This window comes from Malaclemys terrapin, chromosome 3 (genome assembly GCF_027887155.1).
Source record: "Malaclemys terrapin pileata isolate rMalTer1 chromosome 3, rMalTer1.hap1, whole genome shotgun sequence".
Lineage (NCBI taxonomy): Eukaryota > Metazoa > Chordata > Testudines > Emydidae > Malaclemys > Malaclemys terrapin.
The window spans coordinates 68,306,535-68,330,528 of NC_071507.1; the positions used below are offsets into that span (position 1 = coordinate 68,306,535).

The following is a 23,994-nucleotide window of genomic DNA, read 5'->3' on the forward strand; positions in this document are numbered from 1 at the left end:
TGCAATAGCTCAGCTCTGGGGAAGACTATTTTTGGCCATGACAAGACGGTCCAGTGGTTCAGGTGACACTCGGCCCCTGGGCTCATAAGAGAACTAGGGACCCTCCCTAAAGAGTTTCCAGGCCCTAGGGCTCATCAAAAGAGGCTTACCTGGAATGGCACAAGTCTCAGATCCAGAATGGAGGAAGGCCTCAGCAAAGATGGTCCACAGTGCAGCTGGAAGAGAGCAGGTGCTGGAAGGTATGAGTGACCCAGAACACTTAAAAGCCTAGACAGCAGCTAAAGGCAGACTTAGCCAGAGGAAACCCTAAACTGACTGACAAATCAAAAGCACAGTTTGGAGTGGGGGTCTCATTGGTCCAATCAAACAGACACCCAGAGAAAAAACACTTGGTAGAAGAAAGTCAGGGTCATCACTTACCATTCCCTCAGAAGACAAATGGCAGGAGGTTGGTGGTGGAGCCAATTCAGAGCACATTGGAAACTGAGTTCATCTTTGTATAAAAGATCTGGCATCTGGACAGCATCTTCCCTTCCCTATCTGCATGGCAAATACTGTGCCCAGGTGGGACACAGCAAAGATGATGAACTCCAGGCCATCTGCTGATCCACAACTTGTAAAACTGCTGGTTGGACATCCTGCTTGGATAGAGCTTCTACCAGTCAGTCATCTAAATATGACAGCTCTTGAATCTTTAGTTCTTGTAGGGATGCAGTGGCCGCTACCAGAGCCTTTGAAAAAGTGTGTGTGGTGCTGGTTATAACAAAGAGGGAAAAGCACTAAGTGTCGTTACACAAAGGATCTCTCTGATGACAATGTATTACTTAACTTGTATTGCAATGAGTAATGCATAGGAGCCCCAGTTATGGAGCTCATTCTGGTAGGAACTCTATCCACAAACAAAAAAAGACTGTCCAAGAATTTACAATTTCTCAGATCCAGTCAGGCCATACAATTTGCTTACTTCCATTGCAGCACTCACTGCCCTGTGAGATTGCATTTGGAGTGGATTTACTGGTTAAACCAGAATCGTCTGCTAGGTGGAATCCTCCCAGTCTCCTCTGCACAACAAAATACAGTCCACACAAACCCTGCATGTCATCCTGCTGGGGCAGCAGTCTCATGGCCATGAGAGTGAATACAATTAAAATCAGCATTTCCCATTTAACATACACAGATACTTGCTTTTTTGTGTGATTAGATACCAAACACATTGATTGTGACCAGCTAACAGTGAAATTTAAAATACAATTAGCAAAGGCAAAAGAATGACAAAAATCTTGTATCAGAAGTGTCATATATAAGGTTATTTACAAAAATTTAAAAAAATAGTTAAGTGTACATGAAAATTAGGCAGTCATGTTGCCAATATGGCCCTCAGTACCACAAACGCAGAGCATCACTGCCATATACTGCGTTCTCTTTTTCTGCACCATTGATGTATACTATCCCTGTGAACTAGCTTTATAAATGGTGAACTGTTTTCTGAAGCTCTACAGGAGAAATATAAAGTCACAATGGAATGAAAGGGCACTTTCAACAATCTGAAGGATGCACTAGTGGCTTATCAAGAGTGAGCCATCCACTGTGCATGCCCAAAGTCATTTATCTGGTTCATACTGTTACGGGAGTGGCCATAGGTAAGAAAGAGGTGCTTCTAGAATATGGAGTTTCTAATATTTTATTTCCCAGTATACTGTCATGTAATTTTGCAATTAAATTAAAAAAATACAAATATAAGTATGAAACAGTTACAAGAAAACAGTTGATGAACATTTTGTACCTCAATAAAATCAACAAGAAATAAAATTATAGAATAAATGATTCCTTAATGTCAATAAGAAATTTAAAAGTCTTAGTTTGTCCTTATACTGGACAGTAAAATGTAGTGAGAAAAAATACTTTTCCAACCAAGGAAAATCTAACTGTGACTTTGACAAAGACCGATCAAACAGTGATCATAATTTTTAAGAAAAGAAATGAGAACTGGGGCAGAACAGATGAATCACTGCTGTTGCACAATCATTCAGTAAAACAATTCAGAAACAATTCGCAGTTAAAGAGAATGGAGGATGCTCCGCCTTCACAATTTTGCTCTCTCATGAAACTATGTTCATGTTATACTTCAGCACATTATTGGAGAAAAAAGAAAGGTGAATAGAAAATCTGCATGTGAATAAATTCAGTAGCTGTAAAAACTATTTGCAAGTTTCACAAGTCTGTCAAAAATTTGTTGCATCATATATACTAACATAAAAAAGTGGAAATGCAATTAACTGTTTAATGAATATAAACAATACAATTGATCCCAGTAATTTAGAATGGTCTAATGGTTTACAAAAACTGGGCAATAAAAAAAATTAAATCAATACCCTTATGTACAATAAATAACGCATAATAGAGTTTATTATGGCTGGGGTTGACCTCGAGTGCTAGTTCCATATCTGCTTGGGACATTTGTAAAACCAGTCCTGAATCCTTGAGTTGCTCCCATCCCTGGAATTCCAAGTCCTTGATTGAATACACTGCTGTAAGGTACAGATCCATGATTAAGGCCCAATCCATAGGGTCTTGTCTGAGTGTTTAAAAGGATAACTGGGTTCATATTTTTGCCCGGTGTGTTAAAAGAAAATTCTGGAGGTGGGCTGCTAGGTTTAGCTGGAGTGGATGTAACAGGGTTCAAATTATCAGTAGCCTTTAAATGTGGCATTGGAATAATATGATGATCTGAAAGATTCAACATATTGTTTGCAATAGGCCCAGATGTTAAGGCAGGTCTGATCCAATCATCTTTGAAAATCTGAACAGTCAAAGTAGAGACTAGAGTATACAGTCGATTAGTCACATGAGCAAGTACCATTTGTTCATTAGCATCTCTTCGAATTCGTACATGTACTGATCCAGCCTAGAAAGTGAACCAAAACAAAAACCAACCAGGCTGTTATAAGACTTTTAGGTAGAGATCCTGATTTGCATTAAACATTTTAACTACAAGGAGAGCTAAGCAGTATCTTATTCTGCACAAACGTGGAGACTACTGTGGAGCATCAGTGGAGAGAAGAAGAAAGAGCATTAAAACAAACTCCAAGTTGAGGAAAGTATGTCATTGTGCTGCTGTTGAATGCAAGAGACAACACCTGTACCAGGTGAGCTTGAAGGTAAGGTAAAAACAGAAGCACTGCCTCAGTGTCTGAAGTGATTACACTACCGGATATAATCTGTGTGTGGTGCATGCCTGCCTGACCCTTACTAATATTTCCCTTTCCCGTAACTTGAACTAGTACTGCAGACAGCACGGGAAACAAAGTTTTGTCCCTCATTTGCCTTTTGCATCCATATCTAACAAAGAATTTGACCTACAGCAAATGCAGTTAATGGCTGGTTTTCTTTCTGGTAGCACTAACTAGCAAGAGTGTAGGCAGATCTTGGGCATCACTCCAATTTCACTGCAGATTGGAAGGTGCCAAATAAACAGACAAGCTGAGGTGCAAAGGTTTTGTAAAAATTTGTGGAGAATCCACTGAGTCCAATTTATTCCCACTGCATGACTTCAGTAGTTCAGTAACATCTGGTATTTCAGGTAACAGAATAGGGGACTACAGAGCTTCCCTTTCCTTATCAGCAAATTTGGGTAAGTTAACTTTGGCCAAGAAGCTCCTATGTTTTCAGGGTATGACATGCTAAGAGAAGAAAAAGGAGAGAAAAGTTTTAAAGGACTCTTAATTCCTGGCTGTCATTGAGTACCTGATCCCCCGCTTTAGTTTCAGTAATAATTTCCTTTGTGTGTCCATTTTATATCACAGAAGAAAAAACAGCTGTTCGAAAGTTTTAATAAACTCCATATTTTCCATTTAGGATCTTATTAGGTGCTCCTCTGTAGTACAGGAATTCTACTTCTGTTTTAGGATTGCTAGAGCACATATGGTTCAGTTGAAGAGACCATATTTTCCTTTTCACTTCTCATAGCTGAGCTTTTTCTTCCTCAGAGACAATTCATATTAACTTCCCATAAGATAAAGCCATAGGAGAATCCCATATCAATTGATTTGGCACTAATCATTAATGACATTTGGAAGAATTTTTAAGGATCCAAAATGGTAGCTTTACTCCAAAGTTGTTGTATAAGTCAATGATTACTACACCAAGAAGATTCAACTCTAACGTCCTCTGACAAGTCTGAAAACTGGTTATCAAAGCATGGTTCAAAGCAAAGATTTCATGGAGGGAGCACTTTAAAAAGAATAAAAAAATCCTACAAGTACCAAGCTATAATTTAGCCTATAGTAAGAAACGCATGAATTTGCTGCTAGTGGTATTGTTCTCTTTCTAGATATAAAATAATTCTACATTTATGATACCACTCTGAATTGTGATGTGCACTTCTTTAGCAAAAGATTGTTATGGTGGATCTGTGTATATAACCTCTGGTTATATGCCTCTGTATATAACCAAAAATTGCATCTTGTTGCAAAGATAAAGATAATGAAGTAAAGATAATGTTCCCTTTTTAAAGAACAAGACAATATGGCACAAAACATACCAAAGTACCAAAGCCCAATGTCCAGAAATGCTCATTTCGAACCTCCAAGACACCATCCAAAGTGGAAACCTAATTTAAAACACAAATATGTGGTAAATTATCATTAAAGAAAATGTTTCCAGTCTTTTAGAAATGTAGATTTGTTTAGATAGCTGAGCTGTAGATGATATTGTCAATATTTCATTTTGCATTGTGGACTCTCCCTTCAACTAAATTTTCATAAGGGACTTCATTGAAGAAGATGCCACTAAACTCCTAGATATATTTATATCCAATGTATTCCCACTATCTGAAAATGTGTAATTTCTTCATATAGCAAGACCTGTTTTTTCCGACACCCAGGCTCTTTCACGAATGCTTACAACTCCTCTATTTGTTAAAATATAAAAGGAACTCCCTCTTTTATGCCTTCTTAAAACAAATTGTTGCAAACCCTTTCAGTGATAATTTATCAAAGATTGAATATATTTTAAAGAAAATCTGTACCTATTTAAGAACTAGAACATTTCTATAAGACATATCAACCGTACTGTCTAAATTAGATTGTAAGCTTTGTATTTCTTTTATATATATATATATATACACACACACACACAGTGCAAGTGTAGAATTTTCATTTGCAGTCAGATTTATCTTCTGTGGGATGAAAACTTGAAGGACCGGTAGGTTCTCACGATGCACGTTCAACCTTTGTATTGAACTTCTTTGCTGTGCACCTCATGTAACATGTTATACGCTAACTTACCTCTCTAATAAGTTTATCTAGCTGACCAATCACATGTGGTGGGGTTGTCTGAAAATAATCAAAAGAATGTTACAATAATGACAAACAGATGCTAATTTGGTCCTATCTTAAAGTTATATTAGCTTTATTATGATCTGTCTGCTGCCTTTATAATTTATAGTAGTATAGTCCTTTAAATGTAATTACTCGAGCGGGTAGTTCACTTAACTCACAATGCTGATAGTATATGTAACAAAAAAGCAACAACTCAATCAAAACTATAGGCTGCATCTGTGATTGCTATGATTCCGTGATACATAGTTGTTTCACGTTAGAAATTTCTTCAGAGTTTAATCATGTATCATTTCTTTCTTGTGAACATTTTTCATTTACATGTTTAATGGTGGAAATCATTAAACATGTACATTTTTAAAAAGGTAAAATTAAAACATTTTCTGACACTGTCTCACCTGAAGTAGTACTTTTCCACTGTAGACACTCATAGGATACATGGTACCAAAAGTCATCAAAGCAATAGCTATCGCAGAGGCTGTATCTACAGCAAAATAATTGCTGAAACAAAAAGGGTCATTTTAAATGACGTGCTTGTTTCCTAGGGTATCTGCATATGCCTTTTCTTTTAAATGACCACCATTGTATAGATATAGAGAGAGAACATGCAAAAATTCACTAAGCATATGTATCTGAAACACACAACTTTTAAAAAACAAATGTGTCTCAATGATTATGGTTCATGTCACATGTGAAATTTCAGCTTATCACATGACCAGTGCTTGCAAACCTAAAAGGAGATTTCCCATGAATTATACCCTAAAATACTTATTTATTTAAATAATTATTATACGTACTTAATTTCAATTAACATATATGTAATGCAAAGAGCAAAAGCACCAGCAAGATCAATCAAGACAAAAGGATTCATTCGTGGAAGGAAGATGCTGCTCAACCCTGGAATGATTCCACACAGACTGCAACAAAACAGAAAAAAGCAATTGTCAGCTAGTTGTTGTAAGTGCTGGAAAACTAGAATTAATAAGCTACACCTGCTACTCCAACATACAATAGACCCACTTCAAGGATCATGCAGACAGGATGTTGCTGCTGACTGGGTTAAAAGCCTTTTTATTCCTGCTGGAAGTTAAATGATCCTCTTTGTGAACTACAAAGATTAATTATTTTCAGGCCTAGAACCATTTATGTCTCCTCCCCTTACTCACAATGTAAAATCAAGTGCTTTGTGCATGGAACATTCCTATCTTTTGCATTTTAATTATATTTAAACTCTTTCCCAGTTTTAAATAAAGATTTCTAATCTTACAAGGAAAAACAGAAGACAAAATTACAGTAAAGTACACTAGAGTAATCAGTCTTTCAGAAAACATTTCCACAAATTTAAACTGCGATCAAGTGTTATGCCCTTTTTGTTAGCAGATCTGACTGTGTGTCCTAGACTCTTGTTTTGGAAGCCCCTTTCAATATCTGAAAATCACTTTTTTAAAGACAGCTTTCTATGCTGTTCCCCATAATACTGAGTTGCCATACAATAAATCAACCTGATTGTCTTCTCTGTCTAAATCTTTTAGACATTAACCCCCCAATTCTCTACACAGTAGTCCTAGGGTTGCTCTTCCAAAGCCCTTGTACAGCGGTACCATTATTTTTCTTTACATTTGTAACTTTTTATTTATGCAACTTAGAAACTATTGACTCTTTGCCACGTGCACACATTGAGATGGGACCTTCACAGTCCTGCTTCTTGCTACACAGAGTCCCTTTCATCTTGTCTCATCTAACTTGCACCATTAAGGGCTTGGTCTAATAAGGTACTATGCGCTCAGGTTCAGGATGTGCTTAAGCGTACTGCAGGATCTGTTTAGCTCATTGAAGGATCAAGCTCTTTATGATTATAGTAACTTGTGCTTTTTTCGCTCCTTCTACTACACCTTATATCATATTGCCCACCCCACTCCTGAAATGCTTTAGGGAACAGGTAGGTTTTGCAGCATGTCCAAAGTGTTATGCAATATGGCTTAACATACTCCATTACGGTAAAAAGTTCTATCTAAATATAAGGTATTTGTACTGCTGACAGCATACAATTCACACAGGGATGTGGAAGGCTCAAAATATAAATATTTTAAATATCTGGCAAAGGCTATTTGCAAATTATCTGTATTATTTGGCATTCAGTGTCCAAATACACCTCTACCCCAATATAACACGGCCCAATATAACATGAATTCGGATATAAGGCGGTAAAGCAGCGCTCCGGGGGGCCAGGGCTGCACACACCTGCGGATCAAAGCAAGTTCGCTATAACGCAGTTTCACCTATAACGCGGTAAGATTTTTTGGCTCCTGAGGACAGTGTTATATCGGGGTGGAGGTGTATACTAAAAGGGTTAACAGCCAAAAACATGACAAACAATGTTTCAGTTCCTGGAAGAGAGACCTTGTTGTGGCCCTGCAGCCAATGGGGGGGAAAAAAAAAAAAAAGTCTGTGATGCTTGGGACACAAAGAAAATAAAAGGAAAAAACCTGAGAGAGAAACAGTGTGCACCTGTCTCTATGCCTGGTCTTTTTGGAGGCTTCCATCTTCCTGCTGGACTAAGTGAGACGTCCCCATAAAATTCTTATGTTTAAATGAAGTATTTTGAGCTGTGAGGCAGCCCTAATGGCTGCTAGGAAATGCAGTTCAGACTGGCCTTGCTGGAGATAGAATTATCTTCACTCATTTGAGGAACGTTACTCAGATTTGCTGAGCAAGAGAGACAGCAGAAATGTTTTAATACCAAGCTTATGTCTCAATCCCTGGTCAGAGTGCCCTATACAATGTGATGCAGTTAAAAATAACTTGGTATGACATTAGATGACTAATATTGACTTAAGTATTAGCTATTATGAAAAAAATATCACGAAGCCTTACCTTCTGCTAAGATCTGCAACATGCTCCTGAAGCCAACTCGTACTAGCAGCTTCACAAAAACAAAGGTACCAATTATAATCAGAACAACAATTCATCTTAAGGTGTGTTTTTAAAAAATAATGTAAGGAAGTAGTAAAAATGAGTGAATAATCCATCTTAACATTAGATCACAATGATCAGAGTGTCAAATATCACTTGAGAAAGGAGAACATTTTCTGTCCTGTGGTTGGTTAGAAACCTTTTCTCATGCAACATCTGAATTGGATTAATTTCAAGCGCAACTGCAGACTTCACTGTTTATTTTTAAAGAAAATATTGCCTTTGTTAACTTCTAAATGCATACAAACTTGGGCTCTCTATGGGAGCACACTACTTGTAAACCCTCCCCTTCTACACACACACACTTGTGTGCAGAAAATCACGTGAGTAGTCCTATTGACATCAATGGGACTATTCATGCACGTAGCTGCTCACCAACATGAGGAAAGGGAGCACAGTCTGGCCCTGTAACTATGTTGAAGGGAATTTTTTGCAAATACAGGCAGCTACAGCATTATCCACCCTAGAACACAGCATGTGAATTAGATGTGGGGGAAAAACCACCACCTTTGAGCCATTTAATCCAGCTCTCCTAAACAAATTGCAAAATAAATAAATAAATAAAATCAATACACCTTTCTAACTGAGGCTCAGACAGTAACATTTGTTGTATGCCTACAGGCACATAGGAATTAGTATAGTGGATCAGATCAGTGCCTATATACTGCCTCCAACAGTAGCCAACACACAATATATGCTGAAGGCCTCACACAGGGCATCTAATCAATTCAGCAATGCTCAAATTTGGTGGCCAAAATTCCTATCTGACCCCTACTCAGATGACAGGGTTATACCCTAAAACTGTAGCCCCCAAACTTTTTCCTCAATCCCCACCCCTTACCCTAGGGTTGCCAACCCTCCAGGATTGGCCTGGAGTCTCCAATAATTAAAGATTGATCTTTAATTAAAGATTATATCATGTTATTAAATCTCCATGACTACATCCAACCAAAATTGCCAACCCTAGCGTAAGGGGGGGAGGGGGGGCAGTGCACAGTTACACAAGAGAAATTTAGATAGTTTTTCCGTACCTTGCCTTGATCCCAGTTAATCATCTTCCACCTTGATACCCAACACCATTTGACTAAGTCTCTCGAGTTTTTCCACAATCCTCCTTAAGTTTTCACTAGCCTAAATAATTGTTATCAGCACATTTCACCATCTCCTTGTCTACAGCTTCCTCTACATCCCCACACAGACCCTAGGAATACTCCATCTGTCTTTGTTATAACTAAGAACCATTTACTATGACTGTTTCCTATCACATACATTTAATTTTTGTTTAAATTCATCACAGGTTTCTGGTTCTTCACCACATAGTTAATTGTTTTCCTTTCTAGCTCCTTGTGAGGGATCTGGTCAAAAGCAAATCATGACGGTAATGTAGAACGTTGCTAATTCTGACTTTGAAGCTAGTCTACAAAACTCAATTTTCCTGAAAAATGTAGATCTCATCCCTTCTCCAAGAAGACAGCTGTAATGAGTCTTAGATTACGTAGTTTACTTTCAAAATATACTACAGCACAAATTATAAATAGTAATAAGCACTAATACAACTCTACATTTATGAAGGGGAGCACTACAATTAATTAATCCTCACAAAGCCCTTATAAAGCAAATATTATTACTCCCATTTTACTGATGTGGAAAATGTGGTATAGAATGGTTGAGCTTCAATCTGGAAGTCAGGGTTAGAATTTAGGAGTTCCTGGCTCCCTGCTCAATTCACTCTGCTTTTCCACATTAGTGTGTTACATATAAAATACTATAAGTAATTAAAACTACACTAACCAAAACAAATATATTTTGTGATGCAACAGCCTTTTAAAAAAGCCTTTATGCATTCACTCAATTTGCAAATTTCCATAATGCTCAATTAGTGAGAATGATTGTGATTTTACAATACAAAGACTAAAAACTCCAAGGAGTAAGCTGTATAAAGAAGGTGGGCTTTATTAACAAAAATTTAAATATCTGTACAAGTCTGTCTGTATCATTGTAAGATTGCCCACATTAAAATTTTACTGGTTGAATAAAGGAGCTAAAACAGAAGAAGAAACTAATATGTATCTTAACATAAGAATGGCCACACTCTGACAGATCAATGTTCCATCTAGCCCAGTATCCTGTCTTCTGACAGTGGCCAATGCCAGATGCTTCAGAGGGAAAAAACAGAATAGGACAATTATCGTGGGATCCATACCCTGCTGTCCAGTCCCAGCTTCTGGCAGTCAGAGGTTTAGGGACACCTAGACCATAGGGTTGCATCCCTAACCATCACGGCTAATAGCCTTTGATGGACCTGTCCTTCATGAATTTATCTAATTCTTTTTTGAACCCAGTTATACTTTTGGCCTTCACAACATCCCCTGGCAACAATTCCACAGGTTGACTGAGAGTTGTGTGAAGAAGTGCTTCTTACATTTGTTTTAAATACAGCGAAGTAGTAGCTACATCTGAAATTACACTCAATTTACCATATTGATGATGGTGTACTACTCTCTGCTCCCCCTATGGACTTAGTACATGACAAATGAGGAGACTGCCTCCAATTCAAAACCTTTTAATTAGATTTATTGAACTATTAGAAATGACATACATGGTAATTGTATTTCTTATCTAACAAAAAATATATTTGGAAGAAAACTGTTAATATTCATTGCCTTTCCTTGAATCTTGTCACAGTTCACTCAACACATACCTTCAGACACATAAGCAAAAGGCTTATTCCGAATGGAAAGCATTGTAAACAAGTTGAAAAAGAGAGCCACGAAAGTACCAACCAACAATCGTCCCCTAAAGAGAGGAAAAATAGATTAATCTTCATTTTTCACAGTACCCACCTGTGATGTTACAAAGTTAAACTGTCATTAATGAAACACTTCTGAACATTCTCCAGTATGATAAATTCCAGTTGAATATTTAATAACCAACAGCAATCATTTTAAAATATACAATATTGATAAATGTTATTTGTGGTAAAATCAGGCTTAATTCAATTCTCAATTAACTTTACAACCTCAAAAGAGAAATTTTAATAAAAATATACAAATAATTAGGGCTGTCAAGCGATTAAAAAAACTAATCAGGTGATTAAAAAATTAATTGCGATTAATTGCACTGTTATTAATAGAATACCATTTATTTAAACATTTTTGGATGTTTTCTACATTTTCAAATATATTGATTTCAATTACAACACAAAATACAAAGTGTACAGTGCTCACTTTATATTTATGTTTGATTACAAATATTTGCACTGTAAAAAACAAAAGAAATAGTATTTTTCAATTCACCTAATAATACAAGTACTGTATTGCAATCTCTTTATCATGACAGTTGAAATTACAAAAATAACTGCATTAAAAAATAATCCAATGTAAAACTTTAGAGCCTGCAAGTCCACTTAGCCCTATTTCTTGTTCAGCCAGTCACTCAGACAAACAAGTTTGTTTACTTTTGCAAGAGATAATGCCTCTTGCTTCTTGCTCACAATATCACCTGAAAGTGAGAACAGGTGTTCGCATGGCACTGTTGCAGCTGGTATCACAAGATATTTACATGCCAGATGCGCTAAAGATTCATATGTCCTTTCATGCTTCATCCACCATTCCAGAGGATATGTATCCTTGCTGATGACAGGTTCTGCTCGATAACAATGCAAAATGACTGACACGTTCATTTTCATCATCTGAGTCAGATGCCACCAGCAGAAGGTTGATTTTCTTTTTTGGTGGTTTGGGTTCTGTAGTTTCTGCATCGGAGTGTTGCTCTTTTAAGACTTCTGAAAGCATGTTCCACACATCATCCCTCTCAGATTTTGGAAGGTACTTCGGATTCTTAAACCTTGGGTTGAGTACTGTACCTATCTTTAGAAATCTCACATTGGTACCTTCTTTGCGTTTTGTCAAATCTGCAGCGAAAGTGTTCTTAAAACGAACAACATGTGCTGAGTCATCATGCGAGACTACTACAACATGAAATATATGGCAGAATGCGGGTAAAACATAGCTGGAAACATTCAATTCATGCCCAAGGATTTCAGTCATAAATTTCATTAATGCACTTTTTTTTTAAATGAGTGTCATCAGCATGAAAGCATGTCCTCTGGAATGGTGGCCGAAGCATAAAGGGGCATATGAATGTTTAGCATATCTGGCATGTAAATACCTTGCAATGTCAGCTACAAAAGTGCCATGTGAACGCCTGTTCTCACTTTCTGGTGACACTGTAAATAAGAAGTGGACAACATTATCTCCCATAAATGCTGTTAACAAACATGTTTGTCTTAGCGATTGGCTGAACAAAAAGTAGGACTGAGTGGACTTGTAGGCTCTAAAGTTTTGCATTGTTTTGTTTTTGAGTGCAGTTATGTAACAAAAAAAAAATCTACATTTGTAAGTTGCACTTTCATGATAAAAAGAGACTGCACTACAGTACTTGTATGAGGTGAACTGAAAAATACTCATTTATAATTTTTTACAGTGCAATTATTTGTAATAAAAAAATAATATAAAGTGAGCAGTTTACACTGTGTTGTAATTTAAATCAATATATTTGAAAAATGTAGAAAAACATCCAAAAATATTTAATACATGTCAATTGGTATTCTATTGTTTAATAGTGCGATTAAAACTGTGATTAGTCGTGATTAATTTTTGAGTTAATCGCGTGAGTTAACTGCGATTAATCGACAGCCCTAAAAATAATTAATAGAAGCACTAAGCTACAGGGAACAAATATGTAACTGCTCTTCAACTATCTGACTATTTATGGGCTCATGTAGACTAATCTGTAATTGCACGCCATAGATTGAAAGTTATTACCACATGGCTTGCATGCAGTTTGGAACACAGAAATATCAATGTACTGAAAACAGTTTAATACTAGATAAGCCAAGTCACTCTTACTTTGTACTAGATAAAGAATTAGAAACAGAAGTAAACTGACAAAAAATTATAGTTTCATATATAAAAATCCAATCTTACGTGTGTATCTCAGGTTGTTCCAGAAACCGTTCTGTACTACAAGAAATAAATTGTCAATTTTAGTTATGTTTATTAAATGATATTTTAAAAAACTAACTATATAAAGGAAAGATTTTCAGTTGCGGACACCTAAACCCACAAATAAATGTAACGAGTGGGATACAGGATGCCATATTAAATGCTTCAACAACGCAAAAATGGCAAATGCTGTTTTGAGATGTATGGATAAGAATGTCATTTTTATGACAACACATGAAGTAATTATTCCAATATGCTTGGCACCAAACTGAAACTGGGTATAATTTACCATTAGAGAAAGGTCAAACAAGGATAGATAGAGTAACCCTCTAAATAAAAAGGATGTTATAATGAGGACATAGATCAGTTATTCTCCTCAGTCAACAAACAGTAACAAAGAATTAATCTTCAACTGTAGCAGAGAAAATCTGGGCTAAGTATTAGAAAACAGTAATATACAAGTAAGGCAAGAGAGCATACTGTCTCGGATGAGCTGCAATTGCCATCACAGGAGAAACTCAAGGCTATGCTGGGCATCCGGCTATTAAGAGTAGTCTAAAAATTTAATCCTGCCAAAAAGACCATTAAAGGGTCCCTCTTCCACTTCAAATGAATATGTGAAAAGGAGACAATATTTTAAACCATGTTTGAGTAGAAAGAAACTAAACCTGACTTGGAAATACCATACCCATATAAAGAGGGGATGATTTTGTAAGGTGCTCAGCTGCCATCAGTTCCACTAAAGCCAATAGGAATGCAACAGTTCTGAAGACGCTCTCAACACGTAAACTTAGAAAGGCAAGCAAATTCTGTGTTACATCTGGAGACCTTACATAGCTCTGCCACTGCCTCTTTATCAAAGATCAATCCATGGCATGGTGCCAATGATTCACAAGATCAATGGCACTGTTAGGTCGTTAATACAGCGGTAGGCATTTAAAAGAAAAACACAGTTGGTTTGTATGCACTAGAGGCAATCTACAGATGTAGATAATCATAATTTTTAATGGCTTCTAAAAAAGTTTTAAAGCTAAGCACCTGAAACTAATAAACTATTATTTCTCTCTGATGTGTTTAATTTATTAATCAAAAATAAACTGCAAAGAATAGACTAAAATAAATTTTGTACCTGGAACTAACTGTTTGTAGGTCAAGTATCAATATGGAGCAAATTTGGATGGATTGATAAAATAGGAGCTTAAGATAAAAAAAAAAAAATAGACAAACCCATAAATTAACTACAACTTCTATTATTAAAGTGCTTTAGATCATAAATATGGTGCTATTTAACAAATAAACACTTGAAAATATTGAAGTTAAATAACTGCACAAAATTATGTATTTTCAGCATTGCTTCATTAATCTCCGTGATCAAACTATATGGTAAAATGTACTGACTTAATAAGTAAGTCCTTAATAGAGTACCTGGAATATGCAATTAGTAGGACCATTTAAGTTTTTCCTTTGATCACATTTACAATTTTCCTATAGTCCACGTAAACAGTAAACAATATAAATCAGCAACATAAGCTAATACTTGGTTTCAGAGTAGCAGCCGTGTTAGTCTGTATCCGCAAAAAGAACAGGAGTACTTGTGGCACCTTAGAGACTAACAAATTTATAAGCTAATACTGTATAACATTACCTCTTGCTGTCAAATGATTCTGTCTTTAAGAAATCTGGAGCTTTTCCTAATGACTATCTTTCTTTTACAATACTTTAAAAATGTATGAGCTTTACTCAAGCTGGAGTGGAGTACCTTCTCATGTTAGAATGTCAGATGTAAATCATAACGGAAACAGTACACATTCCTACCTTTCTTTTAGTATGAAAAGAGCTCCAAGTTGTGCCAGAACTGTGGAAGCAAATACTGCTAGTACTTCAAATCTCTCAAACCTGAAATTTGAGAAATAAGTTAAGAACACTGGACAATATATTAATAGGGTTTTCATTTTAGTCTGTGGGGAGAAAGCAGGAGACCTTCTACTCTAACTCTTTCCAGGAGGGCAGATGGAAATGAATCTGAAGTTTTAGGGAGGAGTAATTATTTTCAAGTTCCTTTAGGCCAACAATCCATATAATATGGATAGTTAACTGATTGGAGAGCCACAGGAAATTCTCACTATAATCCCCACCATAGAATTAAGCAATTTACCTCTCTCTCCATCCCTATCCTAGGACTTTTTTCTTTAGATTCTCAATACCTGTGTCTCCTTGATTTATGAGATACTACAGATGTTTATTTGACAATCAATGTGCCTATGTACCACAACAATGGGCAAACTATACATTATTGAATAAATACAGTGCAATAAGTTAATGGGAATGGAGTCAAAAATTCTCACTGATTATAAAGACATTTTAGCATGCATACGCACATACAGATTTTTATAAATGGGAACTTTCTAGAAACACATCTAATATACTTGCAAGTATTTTTCATGGCACATTAAATAATTAGTACTGTATTATTAGTAAGACCCTACTTGAATTGCGGAATTATCAAAAAATTGTGGCTGAGTTGCCACAAAAATAAAGTTCATTATTACTTTTCCGCAATCTTCTGCTGTCAACAGCCACCCGGGGGTCAGAGCAGAGGCCTGGGGCTGAGAGCAGGGACTTGGGTTCCCGCTCTCAGCTCTGGGGCAGTCAGAGCTCCCACTGTCAGCCCCACGCACGACAGGGCTCCTGCTTTCAAAATTGCAGTGGAAGCCTAATATTGCAGAATCCGCAATTTCTGCAATATCGCAAGTTAAGTAGGGCCTTAATTATTAGTGCTTACCCAAATGAATAGGCTGGGCTGGGCTTCTTCATCATTACCCAGTAGCTTATTAGGCATGTTATCAAACTAAAATCAAAAAGGAGGAGGCCGATATTAGGATAATCAACTATTACAATCTAAATAGTTTATAGATTAAATGTATTTTAACTTTCAGAATACACCCTTAATCTGAACGTTTCCATAAGACTTCAATTACTCTTTGGACCCAATCCGGCAATCTTTAGGCTAGCGAGGATTTAGTGGAAGTTAGAATTTAGTAGAAGTTCTGTCTGCATTTGGACTATGGACCAGACCTCTGGTGTATGTTTTATGAGGAGAGCTAATGAGTTATAATGGAGCTATAGTCAATACAATCCCTTATATCAGCGATAACCTCGTGACATAAAAGATCAAAGGGTGTACTGTAATTACAAGGGGCACCATCAACCTTCCCCAATACCCAGCATCATTCAGCCTACAATAAGGTTATCACAACTCCAAATGCAATATATATTTTCCACTGAAGTTCCTATAAAAAAAAAGAAGGTAAAGTTTAGTCTCTTTGTGCCCTAAAAATTCTTTTGAAGGTGAACTAGAGGGCAACAGAGAAACATGCAAATAGGAGTTAATAAGCAAAGGTTTTCCATTGGTCTTTTGCTGCACTGAGAAGGTTTCTCCTTTAATCCATGCGCTTTACTTGAATTCCTTTTTAATAAAGTTGCATGCTTTTAAATAGGGTGAAGTTAAAAAAATCTTAACACTTTGTTAAATTGAAATAATTTAAAGCCTCTAGGCTGTAAGGCCAAAGATGGTGGCATAATCTCAATGGCCTGTCTTCCTCATGACTCAAGCATCCTCTTGAGTCTAAGACCAACTGTATGATGGACAGTAGTTACTGCTACTAATGGAAAAACAATCCATTTCAGTTTGATTTACTGGGGCCAACCATGTCCATTGACTCTCATGGCACCCAATGGCTCATTGCTAAAAATAAAGGTGTTCAATATCCAAAAGTGCACGGTTTGAGAACTGGAAGTTAGATCAACAGTACACTAACTTAGAAAAGTTTAATTTTGAATGAAGAAAATTAGTACACTGTTGTCACTCTATAAATAGTGAGGAGGCACAGTCTAACCTGTTCCAGAGTCCTGAAGAAGCCAATCCTTTTAAGAACATAAGAACGACCATACTGGGTCAGAGCAAAGGTCCATCAAGCCCAGTATCCTGTCCTCTGACAGTGGCCAATGGCAGGTGCCACAAAGGGAATGAACAGACAGGTTATCAGTGATCCATGCCCTGTCACCCAATCCCAGCTTCTGGCAAACAGAGGCTAGGGACACCATTCCTGCCCATCCTAGCTAATAGCCATTGATGGACCTATCTTCCATGAATCTATCTAGCTCCCTTTTGAACTCCATTATAGTACTGGCCTTCACAACACCCTCTGGCAAGGTGTTCCATAGGTTGACAGTGCGTTGCGTGAAAAAATACTTCCTTGTGTTTGTTTTAAACCTGCTATTAATTTCATTTGGTGGCCCCTTGTTCTTGTATTATGAGGAGTAAATAACACTTCCTTATTTACTTTCTCTACCACTCATAATTTTATAGACCTCTATCATATCCCCCCTTTGTCGCCTCTTTTCCAATCTGAAAAGTCCCAGTCTTATTAGTCTCTCCTCATACGAAAGCCGTTCTATACCCCTAATCATTTTTGTTGCCCTTTTCTGAACCTTTTCCAATTCCAATATATCTTTTTTGAAATGGGGCAACCACATCTGTACTCATTATTCAAGGTGTGGGTATACCATGTATTTATCTAGAGGCAATATGATATTTTCTGTCTTATTATCTATCCCTTTCTTGATTATTCCCAACATTCTGTTCGCTTTTTTGACTGCCACTGCAGTTTGAGTGGATGATTTCAGAGAACTATCCACAATGACTCCAAGATCTCTTTCTTGAGTGGTAACAGCTAATTTAGACCCCATCATTGTATATGGGTAGTTAGGATTATGTTTTCCAATGTGCATTACTTTGCATTTATCAACATTAAATTTCATCTGCCATTTTGTTGCCCAGTCACCCAGTTTTGTGAGATCCTTTTGTAGCTCTTCGCAGTCTGCCTCGGACTTAACTATCTTGAATAGTTTTGTATCATCTGCAAATTTTGCCACCTCACTGTTTACCCCTTTTTCCAGATCATTTATGAATATGTTAAATAGGACTGGGCCCAGTACAGATCCCTGGGGGACACCACTATTTACCTCTCTCCATTCTGAAAACTGACCATTTATTCCTACCCTTTGTTTCCTATCTTTTAACCATTTACCAATCCATGAGAGAACCTTCCCGCTTATCCCATGACTGCTTATTTTGCTTAAGAGCCTTTGGTGAGGGACCTTGTCAAAGGCTTTCTGAAAATCTAATTTACTGAGACTAAGACAGCTAAGATATTCTAGGATTCAGAAACTAATATTTCAGACACTTCAGAAATCAGTCTACATATGACAGCCACATTACATAAAAACATACTGCTTTGTTCTTCATATTTTTTAAAATGTTCACACACTTGTTATTTGGATTAAATTTATTAATGAATAAAAGCCTCCTCTTACTATTATACAGATTTCCATTTGTTCACATATTATATCACACATTAGTGTGGATCCAAGTTATAAATTTCAGATCTGAATCCAAACTTCTCCAGTGTTCTGAGGTTTTTTATTTGGGTTTAGGTTATGGCCCAATCGTGTCTGCTACTATATAGGAATGATCAGCAGACACCATTAAAAAAGTAATCAAATATTGTTCCAAAGTATTGTTTTTACCACAGTATTTCCTTCTGCAGTGAGGTGCTTGTACTATATCACAGTAAAGATTTACTTTTTCACATAATGCATGACATATTACCACCTCCACTCCCTTGCTAATTTTACAGTCTTACTGATCACTGTTTAAAGCACCATGTTAAAAGGAAACATGTAATAGTTTCCACCACTTTCCTTTGAAGACTATTTTAAAGGCAAATCTTACCACTAGGAAGGTCATTCCTCAGTACTGGGCCAAATTTTCCTTTACTATTTGTTTTAACACCTTGAACCAACCCAAATAATTTTTCTACCTCTCTAGTGTTTACACCTTTTAGGTATTTGTAGACAGTGATCATGTCCCCACTATAGTTATCTAAATAAACTGTTTAAGAAGAAATATTGAACTAGTAACCTCCAGTTACTAAGTTTTATTGTTCTTCTCTGAAGTCCTTCCAATTTGTTTATATCTTCCTGTTACTGAAGTACCTAGAACTGAATGCAACATGCTAGGCATGGGTCTCGGAGCAATGCAAGAGGAATTACTACCTCCCTGTTCCATACTGTGGCGCCTCTGTGTATACAGCTCCAAATCAAACTGGCTTTTTTGGCTGTAGCACTCACTCAAAGCTCATACCTATTAGGCTATCCACTATCATTCTCAGGTCTTTCTTACTATTTTTCTACCTCTTACTAAGTATGTGTGATTCAGATTATTTTCTCCCTGATGTATTAAACTTGAATTTTTCCAAGATGAATCCTCTTTCCTGCCACATTTCTCCTCTGCAGATGCCTTTTGATTATTTTTGTTTGGAATGCTACTTGCAACACATCTCAAATTAGTGCCATCTGTGAATTTACACAGCACACTTGTACCCCTTTCTTCCAGATCATTACTGAAAAAGTTAATGGACACAGAACTTATCCCATAACAAACAGACACAGCCGCACAATGTAATATATTGATGTTTAGCATTACCCTTTGCTCACAGAACTTCAGCCTGTTTTCATTCCTTGTAATACTGGCCATATCCAGAGCACTTGAATTTACTTCTGAAGTAAAATTTTAATTTGTTATAAGCCATCGTGCAGGTCACAAATTGAAAGTGAGGAAATTATTTTTGCAACAAAAATATTGAACATTGCTCACACCGAGCAAGAGATCAAACCTGTGTAAAGAATTTGCTGTGAGATAATTAGAAAATTCTTCAAGTCCACATCCTTCCCATCATCTCTGATATACCAATATTCAGGGCATTCCACTTCGGTATGTTCCCAAAATTAAGGAAATAATATTTTGTGCACACTTGGCACACTATTCACAAACAATAATATTTCCAAAGTTCGAGTTTTCTTACAGATTAGCAGTTTCATTCTGGATGTGTATAGTACACACAGAGTTTGATGTCTCAAAATAAAGCTGTGTTTAGTAATAACTACAAGGGGATTTTTCTTAAAATTAACATTCAGGTAACTCAAAAGTGGCCCAACAGCTTTTCCTTAAAAAGCCTTCCCTAGAGTGAAATAAATTTATTCTGAGCTGATTCAAAAAAAAGAAATTTCAACTGAGTTGGTACAGTAATTTTATGAGAAGTAACTGACAGATTTAGATATTCAAGTGTTATCACAATAACTTGGTCAGAGACTAGAACTTATTTTAATATAAAGTCTTGACCAAGACATTTTGCCTCCCAACTGCCATTCTTGCATGCATGTTGTTGTGATTTATAAATGTTTTGCTAGCAATCAGGTAACATCCATAATATGCATACGATAAGTATGCAATGATTAAGTCACATCATTTCCCTTGCTAAAACCTAAAATGGCTAAACCACAAGTTTTTTCATAGATATTGTGTGTTCCATATATAAAACTTTAACTTGCCTATTACATAATACTCATTGGATCAGCTTATTTATTCCAACAAGCTGCACATTTTAGATGGCAGCACCAACAAATGTCATGCACATTTGTTCAAATGTTTTCTTCATATTAGCAAAAGGTTTGTGGTTTTCTGTCTGTTCGAAAGTGGAAAAAAATATAACTATAGTAAAAATTTCAATACTGTATGCTATCTGATACAAAACAGTATCTACATTAATGGAAGGGCATAAGCTTGTAATTATGCTACTTCACAAAAAGCTAAATAAAAAACAAAACCTTCTACTGCAGTCTCATAAGAAAACAGTACACAAAGCTTTCTTTTTTCTATTTACCTCAAATTACAAGAGAAGTACAACTAAATTATTCTACCAAAGTTCATAGCCTTGCTCACTTCACCAAAGATTCTGGATGATTTATGTACTAATTCCAAATTCCTTAAATGAAACTGTTGCAGTTCAGGGCAACTGCATCTGTATTTTCCCCCGCAGTGGTCCAGCAAGGGAACCTACCCTCAGGGTTCCAGCTCCCCTGGCCATCACCTCCCTTCGGTGTAGACCAGCATCTCTCTCCCTTCTGACCAGGATATTTCCAGGCTGCACAATTATTGAATGGTGTCAAGTATCAGGGGGTAGCCGTGTTAGTCTGTATCTACAAAAACAACAAGGAGTCTGGTGGCACCTTAAAGACTAACATTCCGTTAGTCTTTAAGGTGCCACCAGACTCCTTGTTGTAATTATTGAATGGGTTATTCCCAGCACAGAAAGATTGCCTAAGGATACCTGCTTGCTTTCTCTTCAGAGATGTTTAGCAGTATAATTGCTAAAGTTATAAGTATCACACAGTTCTTTCTATGCAAGCCTATTTCACTCTTAAGGTAAAAAGCATTATAGAGAAAAACATTAAAAACAATTAAAACTACTAATAAGCTTACCAGAATTAACCCCTACTAACAAGAATTCTGGCAGAGTAAATCCTTCAAACCCCACCCTAGGGGAATCCTTGTGGTTACCAGTTCATCACTGCATCAGCTCAGAACCATCACCCAGTGTTCCCAACCGTACCCTAAAGACCGGGGCCCTCTGTGGAACATGAGTCCTGTCTGTTTGCTGGATTAGGAAGAAGACCATGAGCCAGTTTATAACCAGACTATTTATTCACAAACCCTTTCTTTGTCTGTTGGTCTGTGCAGAATCCAGTTTGCACTAGTATATGTATCTCTCTCCAGGGGGTGAAGGGAAGGTGGCTTCAGGGAGTTGATAAAGAAGGAAGTACTTTAGCATTCCACCATCCTACTAAAGAAGGTACTACAAACAATTTACTCACGAGGCAGTTCTGTGCCACTGCATAATGCAGTATTTGTGCAGAATTAATGTTATAAGCAGAATTTCATTTTTTCCTTGAAAAATCTGGTGCTGCATAGCTGCTGGTTGCCACTAGGAGCACTGGACCCAACGGAGCCTGGTTCCCCAACTTGCAGTGTGCCTGCGCAAGAGATGTGGGCGGCTACAGTTCCTGGGTTTGCTGGCCCCGCTCAGTCACATGGTGCGGCCAGGCCTCCCTGCACAGCAGCTCCCAGAGCTGGCAAGCTGTGCCCCATGGGAAAAGGCAGGAACAACAGCTAGGAGCTGCAGGGAGGGGCCACTGCTTTCCAGGAGGGGAGACTGAGGGTCAAAGGGGGAGGGTCTGCTGGGGGGAGGGGGCGGCGGGTGGAGGGACGCATGTGACTCGAGCTGTTCCGGGGATGGACGAAACTTTAAATTATGCACCCACTCCGTATCAGCAGGTATGGATAATCTCTGCCTGGTGGGACAGTAACGAAGCTGCACAGAACGTAGCCTGCAGCTGGGCTCTGGGGGAGGAGATGCAGGCATCTGGGCGGGGGGGAGGCGCTCCATGTAGCTCCCTCCAGCATCCCCCAAATCCCCTCCTCTGACACTCCCCCAAATACTCCCTCGCACTACACACAGACCCCTCCAGCACCCCACAAATGCCCCCTCCAGCACCCCCAAACTGTACCCCCCCTCCCAGCAGTGTCCTCTATTTGGGAACTTGAAATATAGTAATCCTAAGGGGGCAGGGCAAATAAACAAGAATCGACTAAAAGACTGGTGGGAGAGAGTTCCTCCCACCCCCCCCCAAGATATGTCTAGCTGGCACATGTGACACACCCAGATGGAAGCACCCAACAAAACCATAACAGAGAAACAGGAACTGGGTTCTTGTAAGGGTTTCTTTAACTCTCTACTCCTGGGAGAATCTTCCAGATATACTTGCTGACAGGTATTTTGAAATAAATTACCAAAATAATTGAAACTGACCAATAAAATATGCAGAATTTTAAAATATTGTGCACAGAATTTTTAAATTTTTGGCACAGAATTCCCCCAGGAGTAATACAATGCCACAATAACCCATTCACAATTGCAGTTTTAATACAATGTACCCCAAAAGTATTAATCCTAATTCAATAAAGTTTATCTTATTTCCATAAGGTTTGTTCAGGACAATACAAGATATTGTTAGTCTCTCAGACCTTTTCCAGCAGACTTCAACCTTTAGTAATCTTAGGTCATCACCGATATACAAATATATTTTTTTAAGAGTGATCCAGTTTTTCTTTTAATGAACTGAATTGATATGAATTATACCTAGTGAGAAAATGAACTACAGATTTACCACCCATTCTCCGGGAATAGAGATCAGAAATCAGTAAATACGGTCAAGAGTCTACAATGCTTACACATGCTTAATTTTACAAAAACTAGCAGTCTTGTTGAAGTCAATGTGTTTGTAGCATCTGGCCCTTAAAACAGAAGTAAAACTAAAAATCACTTCCCCCACCCTAAAGCTAAAACAAATTTTACAAATGATACTTGTGGAACTGGTTGTGGTTAATTGGTTGACTCAAAAAATTTTAAGAGATACTAGTTCGGCACAGAGTGTGGATTGTTTTCAATTTACTTTGTTATAATGTCAAGCAGCTGTGTACAGAAATCTAAACATAGTTGACATTTTTAAATTGTTCTCATCAGAGCTGTGATATTAGTCACCGTTTTCTTCTAAGTTTATATGTACTATTTGTCACACAATCTTATATACACTTAATCTAAAACATTGTTAAACCAACTAATCAGTTCTTCCATGTTTTTATGAAAAGTCATGAATAACTCTATAGTTGGAACATAATATTTATTCATGCTATTTTTACCCTATTTCAAATTTAGTAA

At 37.2% G+C, this 23,994-nt stretch overlaps 1 protein-coding gene across 4 annotated transcripts in view; it reads right to left on the bottom strand.

The window, feature by feature from the left end:
• Positions 1 to 2,267: 2,267 nt before the first annotated feature.
• Positions 2,268 to 23,994, bottom strand: part of SLC30A6 (solute carrier family 30 member 6) — a 35,096-nt gene continuing 13,369 nt past the window's right edge. For 3 of the 4 annotated variants that reach the window (XM_054023898.1, XM_054023899.1, XM_054023897.1), the window contains exons 5-14: positions 16,098 to 16,163; positions 15,131 to 15,211; positions 13,298 to 13,333; positions 11,011 to 11,105; positions 8,211 to 8,259; positions 6,134 to 6,253; positions 5,735 to 5,837; positions 5,286 to 5,333; positions 4,541 to 4,609; positions 2,268 to 2,905 (exon numbers count right to left, since the gene is read on the bottom strand). In XM_054023898.1, the coding sequence (XP_053879873.1) occupies positions 2,408 to 2,905; positions 4,541 to 4,609; positions 5,286 to 5,333; positions 5,735 to 5,837; positions 6,134 to 6,253; positions 8,211 to 8,259; positions 11,011 to 11,105; positions 13,298 to 13,333; positions 15,131 to 15,211; positions 16,098 to 16,163 (1,165 nt within the window). In that variant the 3' untranslated portion in view covers positions 2,268 to 2,407. The remainder of the gene's footprint in view (positions 2,906 to 4,540; positions 4,610 to 5,285; positions 5,334 to 5,734; positions 5,838 to 6,133; positions 6,254 to 8,210; positions 8,260 to 11,010; positions 11,106 to 13,297; positions 13,334 to 15,130; positions 15,212 to 16,097; positions 16,164 to 23,994) is intronic. The other variant, XM_054023900.1, reaches the window with a different exon arrangement.